Source organism: Rhodamnia argentea, chromosome 3 (assembly GCF_020921035.1).
Source record: "Rhodamnia argentea isolate NSW1041297 chromosome 3, ASM2092103v1, whole genome shotgun sequence".
Taxonomy (NCBI): Eukaryota; Viridiplantae; Streptophyta; class Magnoliopsida; order Myrtales; family Myrtaceae; genus Rhodamnia; species Rhodamnia argentea.
This window is the reverse complement of record NC_063152.1, coordinates 10,926,966-10,936,507: the sequence shown is the minus strand read 5'-3', so window position 1 is coordinate 10,936,507 and position 9,542 is coordinate 10,926,966. Positions and strand designations below refer to the sequence as shown.

Sequence of the window (9,542 nt, the reverse complement as noted above, 5' to 3'; positions counted from 1 at the left end):
AATTGATGGAGGTAAGACTTATTTGTGCTTGTGCACTTCTTTTATGTACAAATGTGCCCTATACTTTATCTTTAGAGTTACAGTTGAAGTAATAAATAAAGATATGATCATGCTGTTTTTGCAGAAGGCTCGGAATTTGAAAGTCTTGAACCTAAAAGATTGTAGTTTGATCAATGCATCTCTCGAAATCCCTGCCTCAGAGCATTTAAGATGCTTGATCCTGGAAGGTTGTTTATATATAAAGCTTGATACTATTTCGAACTTTAAGAATTTAGTTTCCTTAAGCATGAAGCATTGCAAATGGATTAAAGAGTTGCCGCGAAAAATAGCATCGTGTTCCATGACAGCATTGAAAGAGCTTCTCATTGATGGAACTGGGATTACAAGACTTCATTTCGAGAAAGACTCTCTGCCGGCACTTGAAACTCTCAGTGCTTGCAAATGTGAAGCATTGGGTGAAGTCACTGAGTCCATTCAATTTCTAACGAATCTTCGGAAGCTTGCTTTAAGAAGTTGCAATCTGCTAAAAACACTACCACATGTCTTTGGAGAGCTTGCTCAGCTGAAGAAAATGGACCTGTCTTTCACCTCCATTAAAGAATTGCCTCCTTGTGTCAAGGATTGCAGAAAACTTCAAGTCCTAAAGATGGCTCGTACTTTCCTCAGTGGAGTTCCTGAAGCCATAAAACATCTTGAGGAGCTCAAAGAGTTGGATTTCACCAACTGCAGATATCTGATTGGACCTTGCGACATTACAGGATTGTCTTCTTTGACAACCTTGAGATTAAAAGGCACACGAATTACAGAACTCACCAGATATGAGTGGCAATTTTGTCTCGACATCCTTGAGTTAGAAGATCGTGTCACTCAGCAGATTCGGCCTGGTTAAGAGAAGACTAGTGTCCCCAATCTCAAAAGAAAAGGACGGACTCAGACCAGTCAAAAGAATAGTTGCGTCTCCCAGGGCCAGAACAAAAAAAAAAGGGGGCGAGGAGTAGTCTCTCTACAAATACAAGATCTCTCTTTCTTTGGTGAACAACTCATACTTCAAATTGTTCCAAAGATGCTTCGAGTTCAAGCTCTTCAGAAATATATCTATTCATGTCAGAGCCATTGAATTTTGCATCACTGTGCATAAATGATGTCAAGCTATGTTTCTAAAGAGCTTGAACTTGAAGCGTCTTTGGAATGTTTGAAACACAAGTTATTCAACAAAGAAAGAGAGATCTTGCATTTGGAAAGACGCTACTCTTTGCAGTTTACTCCTTGTGTTTGTGATCTTTATAAGTTGAATTTTATCGTAAACTATGTGAGCATTTTCGTCTTAGCTTGTTCCATCATCTATGCAACTGGTTCTCTTTTCTCTTCCTTGTGGTCACATGATTGGCAGGGGTCATTTTAGTAGTTTTTGTTTTTAATGTGTCTCCATTTATTGAATTTTTTGCGTGTAATTTCGTCTTTTTTTTTTGTTCTCTCTCTTTCCTTTCTCTGTTTCCCTTTCTCTGCATAGGGTGAGGGGATTTCTTTGGAAATTCAAGAACTTCAGTTGGAATGACCTAATGCTATTTACTTGGTTTGCTGCTTACTGAATCCTATGATTCAAATTGGGTTGTGCGTAAGTGTTTAGAGGCAAAACAACTCTCAAGGAAACTCTGCAAGCTGTTGCAAAACCCAACTGGACTTCCTAGTTCAAGACATGGTTGCTTTATATTATGTTAGCTAGTTCTGTCATGTTCTAAATTTCTAATACTTACAGCGCATATTCTCTCTAGTTGGTTTGTCGACAATCGTACGCAAGGACTGAGTCATCTTTGCATAGAAGCTTGTATTGCCCTGTCGTTCACTCTGATTTTCCCGTAAATGGTTTTTGCAAATTCATGAATTCACTCACGACCTTACATATTAAAGGGAAGTTGTCCCTCATGCATTTAGTGGGCTGAACATGCATGGGGTCCTGGCCTCCAGAGATGAACAGTTCTGGTGCTCGTTTTGGTATACTTCTTGTTCTGGTTGGAGAGTAAAAGCCCGCCTAGCGGCTGACAGAGAAGTCTTTTTGGGGGGCATCGGTATAACATAGGACTGATATTGTACATGCACAATGCAGGATGAAGCATATGACGTGGCAGCAGGGGCTTATTACATTGCTGAAAATGTGGCAGATTGTGAACTGATGGCCTTAAGTGGCTAAGATTTTTCTCACTGGGATCCCTGCTGAAGTCTCAAATTCACAAGCTAGCTGGTTAGGCTATGAGGATTGTTGGTCGTCCGTCAGAATCCAAACGATTTTGGTTCCAGTGACTTCAAAGAGTGGAGTGGTTGTAAGCTTACATGCCAGTCATTTGCAAATCCATGTCGAACTGGAACCTGGATGACGGCGAAAATCAGAAGTTCCTCATAAAAGGAAAATTCACATTTAAAAACCGAAATGTCTCAGAGAAAAGCGGTTTCGATCCAGTAGGTTCTTGACTCTGCTCATTTGAAGTCCAAGGCTTACCTTCACACCTGAAATCAGTAATGCTCAGAAACCTTTCGAGAAGTACCAATGTACAGATAACTTGTGCATGGCGGGCAGCCTTGTGCTTCGGCACACTCTTCCAGGGTCTCTATTCCTCCGGCTTCTTTATACTGATAGGTTCATGCTCCATCCTCTTCCACTTTCTCTCTCCAGTTTGCCGCTTCTAGGTACCATTACTAGATCAACAGTCTACAAGAATTCATTAGATGCAACTGGAACAGACAAAACCGCATTAGGTTAGGACTGTCATCGTGCCTGCGGCCTAGTTAATTTGCCGATCGCAAAGTCCATAGCGTGCTTGCTTAATTCGGACCAGAAAATTTAGGGCCATAGTGGTAGTCTCAATATTCAGAGTACATGTCCAAAATACAATGTCATCCTAGACACAGTAACAACCCATTTGGTTAACCGAGTCGTGAAGCATTTGAGTTCTATGCTCCACCCTGGGCTTAGTTCCAGAATTGGTGTCTCAAAGAGAGTTTGAACCCGAGACCGACATCCGGAAATATTTGCCTTAACACTTAGGCCGGTGCACGATTTTCCATTTATGGTCAGAGAATCGTATATAATAAGTTTACAAATTCATGTTTGGAATGTTTTTTTCCTCGCAAAGAAAGACCAATTTTCTCAGATGAACTGAAAGAACTGAGAGTTGTTATCAGGTATAACGACTTTCAATTATATTTCCTTCCTGAAATATGTATCATCCCATTTACTCATCTTTCATTTCCATACTACTCAAGAATTTGGTTGTGTTGGCATTGTTGAACTTGAAATTCTCGTGCGTTGTGTTGGCATTGTTGAACTCGAAATTTTCTTGCGTTTAACAAAGCGAATAGAGATCGACCGATTATGAGTGCATATTGTCAAGGCACGGTGGATGCATTACCGTCCCAAGCGAAGCCTTGGCATCGCCGGCCTCGAGCGACTCCAAGCCTCGTTGGATCTGGCTCGGCCTCAAGCGAGCGAGGCTTGCCTCGCTGGATCCGGCGAGGCTCGGCCCTCACCCGTGGTGCTGTGGAAGAACTGAAAGAAGAAAAAAATCAAAGAGGAGAAATTTTTTTATAAAAAGATAATTAAAAATTTAATTTTTTATTCAAAAATAAAAAAAATTATTTAATAAATTTTTCTAGGAAAATCAACTCATTGCCAAAGACGGAAATCATTTTTCAATTAATTTTTAAGTCTCAGCCAAACATTGAAAAATATAATCATTTTCCTAAAAATTGACTTTCCGAAAAATTTTGTTTACAAGAAAACCCTCCTCCGTGCGCACTGTCTAGGGATCATTTGCGAGCTTCAGCCTTCTTCTGATCTTTGGCTGGAGATGAAAGAGAGATTTTGAATCAGTTTTGCTGACAAGGGTGAAACCAGAAAGACAATATAATAGCGGCCTCAAAGACTTTACCAGCTTTCTCTTCCTCTCGCTTCTTGGCAGCTTCTGCTCTTTGTTGCCTAATAAGGGCTAAACGCTCTGCAGGAAATAAGAGTGCGATAATGAGTACCGAAAACCAAAACTAGAAAGGAGAAGGGACTGGTATAACGAAGACAACTATAGCGAAGGCCGTATACAACCAACTCTCCTCTTGTTTCAATAGTCGTAGCTTTCTCGCAGAGATTGGAGAAAAAGCGCAAAATGTTGGCGGTATCCGGTTTGTGCAAACTAAGTTGATACGTGATATTCTTAATCGAGATGGCAATCTTGCTTCTTCTGAAGGAGGAATCAAGTTTTTCCAGGATGTCTTCAGCAACATAAAAGCTCTTGTTGTCCTAGATGATGTGGAAGAACAGTCTCATGTTGATGATCTTGTAGGTAACCGGCTTGACTGGTTTGGTCCTGGACGTTGGATAATTGTTACGTCAGAAAATCGTGGAATTCTCGAAACATGTGTTTCTCGAGGAAGAGCTGATATCTATGAGGTGAATGAGACGGATGATGACCGAGCTCTTCAACTTTTTTGCAAGCATGCTTCAATACCTTGGTATCCTGAAATTGGGAAGTGCATTGTCAAAGCCACGGGGCGGGTTCCATTTGTTATTGCAGTTATCGGTTCGCTTCTCTGTGGAAAAACAATAGAGGATAGGAGGAAGATGGAGGACTTATAAAACTACACTCTCTTGAGATTTTTAAGGATTGTAGGGAGATTTCGATAATCTGTTATCAAGCATTAGATGAAAAGCAGAAACATATGTTTTGGGACATAACATGGTCTGCCAATGGCGTGGATAGCTGAATTGCATCATATATGTGGCGTGATCTAGATCTTTTGCCTTCTTACCAAGTTTTGGTGCCCCTACCAAAAACTGGATAAGACACCATGCTGTGGATGCATAAACTGTTGAAGCGCCTCGGCAGAACTATAGATCTTCGAAGAATCTAAGTTTCCTGCATTCTGCAAGAGGCTATATATGCATGAACCAGACCTGAAAGTAATCAACATAGAAGAGGTAGAGGCTTTTGGTTCAATAGTTTGCTTTTTTACCATGTGTATGTTGTCTTTAAGCACCCTAGTCCATATGACTTAGCGAAATTATCCCATCATCTTTAGATCCTAAGATTTTTCTTTTTCTCTTGGCAAATGTAGAGAATGGAAGGGGTGGAAGCTCTTTTCTTGGTCTCTATAAATCTTCATCCCCATACATTTACGGAAAATTTTCCGACCTTGAGGTTCTTGAAACTGGATCGTGCAAGTAATTAGTAGAAATTTCGCAAACGTATATTCAAAGTTAAGGTGGCTTCGCTGGTAAGGGTGCCACCTAAGTGATTTTGAAGCAACAGAACTGACTCTGACTGAACTGGTCATTCTTGATCGTTCATGGAGCGAAGTCACTGAAGACTGGGGAAGTTGGGGGAAAATCAAGGTGGTTTCCTATTTACTGTTCTAGTGCATTTATTCTGTTAATTATCTGGCAATTGACCTTATGATTTTTGCTCTCCTGTTTTACAGATGGAGCAACTGAAAGTCTTAAATCTCACCGGTTTCACCGACTTACTGATAAGTCCTACATTTTCTACCTTCCCAAATTTGGAGCAATGCTCTCGGTTGGTCCATTTAGATCCATTCAGTTGGTGGTCTAAAAATTTTGCTCTGCCTAAATTTGAAGTCCTGCAATGAACTCAGCATGTTGCCTGCGAAACTGGGTGGCTTGAAAGCTTTGAAAGAGCTCCTCGTCGACAAGACTTCTGTGCGTCATATCCCCTTGGGAGATTATTCTAAGAAACTTGAAACGCTGTCTGCCTCCAATTGCCTGTCATTGAGTTTCCTGCCCCATTCAATTGAACACCTGACCTCCCTTTCAATTCTCTAAGTAGATAATTCAAAGATTACCGAACACCCCGATGGAGTTTGAGAGCCGGGGAAACTCCGACCCTTGTCATTGAGGAATTGACGTTGGATACAAGAACTTCCAGAGTGCATTGGCCAATTGGGAAGCTGTTTAGAGCAGCTGGATATTTCGCGAACAGGCGTTTCAGAATTGCCAGATTCCTTTGGAAATTTGCAGAGATTGAGAGTGTTAAAGATGGACTATTGCTTCATAAGCGAATTTCTCAGTTTTATTTGGCGTCTATGTAGCCTTGAAGAAATACATGCCTCCTCGTGCAGGAATTTAGAAGTGGGGATTCCTGGGGACATTAGGGGAGCTAATTAATCTGAGAATCTTGACGCTGAGATGTTCTGCTATTTCCAGCCTACCTCCTGAAATCAAGCAAATTTCCAAGCTGGAGACTCTTGATGTGTACTTCACTACGACATGCTTCCTAGGTTGCCAGCACTCCCTTCTGGTTTGGTTAATGTGCATTTGAAGGAAAAGGGGTCTAATCTTTAGAATCTGTCTTTGTTTCGAAGAGTTGGTGCTTGTCCCTGCTGGTGCTGGTAGTTTGAGATCACGTCCGGGGTACATTTTTGCATTGTGTAACTTGGAGGCTTAAATACACTACAAATGTCGAAACTTGTGTACGACACTCACTTTAGTGCCAAAACTTTCAAAATTATTACTTAAGTGCCAAATTTTTTAAAAAATGATCACTTCAATGCTAAAACATTCAAAACGATCACTTAAATGCCAAAGTTTTTGAAAAAGGCTCACTTCAATGCCAACTCCAGCGAGCTAAGTCGGCTTAAATCGGAATTGGGATTAAAGTGAGCATTTTTCAAAAAAATTGGCACTTAAGTGATCGTTTTGAAAGATTTGATACTAAAGTGAGCGCCGTACACAAGTTTTGATACTTGTTATGTACTCTAGTAGTAACTTGGATAACAAGGTCACTGAAACGGTGTTTGTTCTACTTTGCGTTGGCTATGCTCAATAACTTTTAGCATATCCGGTTGTTATCGTTTCTGCTGATATTTCCTTTCAAAGCATCTGAGCTTCCTCTAATACTGCATGCTCGTTTTTTTTTTTTTCTTTTAAGGTTACTCGCAAGTCTTTCTTGAGACTTTTAAATTTTTTTAGTAATTTAATAATAGAAGACTAATTAAAGCAACAGTTGGAGTGTAGTAAGTTGATGGCAAGGAGGAATCGAGCAAACGGGGGCCTGTATTTGATACTAGGCGCGCGCATTTCCGTTGTGCATATTCTTGAATCATCAATTATCCATTAATATGAGGAGTTATGTAAGAGAAAAAGATGAAATTTGTAGTAAGTTGGCGATCGGCGGACCAAAGGACCGACGATCGAAATATGAGAGAGAGAGAGAGAGAGAGAGAGAGAGAGAGAGGGAGTGAGTGAGTGATGAGAAGAATTTTTATTTCTCATTTATGTTTTAGAAACTTCTTATTTGTGTTAAAAATCTATTTCTAGAATTTTTTTTTTCAGAAATAGCAATTATGAAATTACTTTGCTAAATGGATTTTTTGTTGCAAACTGTTCCAGAAATAAGTCTAAAAAAAACATAATGATTGTCATTCACGAGCTAACTAACTTGGTTAATGCCCAGACTCAAATTTGTGAACTGGAGCAACTTTTACATTCTAAGCTTGATCATCTTGATCTCCATTCGAGCCAGAGTCTGTGCATGCAAATGGGTGTTCCAATGGCTATTTGCAGCTATCAAGTGTTCCTCAGCTTCATAGGACAAGATGTGCACGACAGCTCCCTCGAGTACTTCTATGACCTACTCATAGGCACGGGGATCGTGGCGTTCCAAGACTGCAATGAGATCGAGTACGGCAAAAGGATCGATGACAAGATCGTATCGTCAAATCGTCTCAAGCATGGATCGTGGCGTTCCAAGGCACGGTCCTTCGCGTCATATCGTCTCATATGTCCGGCACTCTTCAACGTGCGACCGACACATAATCAACACTCTCGCCACGCAAGCAACACAAGAGTCCAGCATCCTAATGTGCCATTTCGACAAGCATAAAATCAATTTTAAATATTTTCAATAAACTATGACTCAAAATATAACTTTATCAAAAGTATATATACTTATGTCATATATCCAGCCACCCAAAATTAATACACCCAGCCAACCAAAAAAAAAAAATAATCGTGAATCTCTAACATAAGAAAAAGAAAAAAACTTGCAGTTGATATTTTTATATTTACATGATAATTTATCGTATACATATAAAAATAAATATTTAATATATAACGTGTTAAAATTCTTTATTTTTTACTAATGACGTGTCGGTATCGATGCTACTTAATGTACAACAAGGTCAGGCACCTCTTGTTATAGTTTTGTCGAAGATGTTCGGGGCAATATTGAACAGAAAAGAGTGGTATCTCTGCATAATAAGTTGATTAGTGATCTCAAGAGAGGAGGAAAATGTCTAACGGTGAATTCCTCCAATCAAGATGCCAGAATAATACGACATCTATTCAAAACAAGCAGAGCGCTTATTGTTCTGGACGATATGGTTGACTTCGAGCAAATCAAACCACTGGCTGAGCTTAAAAAAAAATGCCATCAAGGTTAAAAAGAAAGAAAGAAAAAAAAAAAAAACGGCGAACATGAAGAAAACGAATGTAAGGTTTTTGTGTGAACATGAGGTCTTGCCTATGAATGCAAATGGTGCTCTTAACCTTTTCTGTAAGCATGCTTTTGGACTGGATCATCCCCTAGAGGGCTACCATCCAATAATGTCAAGGGAAATCACTTCTGCTATCGGAAATCTCCCTTTTGTTGTTGAAACTGTGGGGAAACATTTGTGTGGGGGAGAGCATAGAAATGTGGTTGGGGACTTTGAATCACTTAAAATGTGGGCTGGAAGAACGAGTGGGACCAATGTTGGAGGGATACTTGCACCGTTTGAGCAAAAACACAAACGAAATATTCCTTGATATAGCATGTTTCTTTACCGCTGTCAAAAAGAGAAACCCCTATTACATGCGGGCTGTCTGTGGATATCACCCACAGGGAGGTGTTCGTGAGACCTTACTTTTCTTAAAATTGGAGAAGAAAATGAGTTTCGATTGCACAACCAACTGAAAATCCTAGGAAGAGAAATTTTCAAGAAGGAAGATCAAGACCCCAGGCGGCGCAGTAGGCTGTGGGATTACAAAGATGTCCAAACAACATTGCATGAAAAGAAGACAAGATCACGCTAAGATTTCTCCGGTATTTTAGCCAAGTTTTCCTTGTAGATACGATGATTATATTATCGCTTCATTGCACAGGTCTTTGTCCGAATTTCACATTTCCACTTTTTCAACGAATTGGCAGGGCATCAGCAAGGTTGAAGCTCTTCGTGTCACCCGTGATTTTAATCAAGTTGATGGCGAAGTATTTCATCATTTATCGAATCTGAGGTTTCTTGAGTTGGACGATGTTGGTACTAAAGGAAATCCTGAGAATCTTCTTCCGAAGCTAGTATGGCTTGATTGGCGTGGATGCCATGAGAAAAAAATCTAAGTTGTTCGCATTCATAATGGAAAACCTGATAATTCTCAACTTATGTACAAGCTCAGTCAAATTGAATTTGGAAGACTGGAAACATTTCGATTGGCAGGGGTCACTTCAGTTGTTCTCGGTTCTTATGTGTCTCAAATCTGTTTTGAGTTTTTCGTGTGCAATTTT

General features: G+C 40.0%; 1 protein-coding gene across 1 annotated transcript; it reads left to right on the top strand.

The window, feature by feature from the left end:
• The first annotated feature begins 1,946 nt into the window (after positions 1-1,946).
• LOC125314086 (disease resistance protein RML1A-like) lies at positions 1,947-4,621 on the top strand. The gene is made up of 3 exons (XM_048275540.1): positions 1,947-2,009; positions 2,105-2,180; positions 4,131-4,621. Exons 1-3 carry the CDS (start codon positions 1,947-1,949, stop codon positions 4,619-4,621), a joined length of 630 nt encoding a protein of 209 aa, XP_048131497.1.
• Positions 4,622-9,542: the final 4,921 nt, after the last annotated feature.

Coding starts and splice junctions, on each gene's coding strand:
- LOC125314086 (XM_048275540.1), top strand. CDS start 1,947: ATGGGGTCCTGGCCTCCAGAGATGAACAGTTCTGGTGCTCGTTTTGGT. Junction 2,010..2,104: donor TTGGTATACTTCTTGTTCTG/GTTGGAGAGTAA, acceptor TGCACAATGCAG/GATGAAGCATATGACGTGGC. Junction 2,181..4,130: donor TTGTGAACTGATGGCCTTAA/GTGGCTAAGATT, acceptor GCTTTCTCGCAG/AGATTGGAGAAAAAGCGCAA.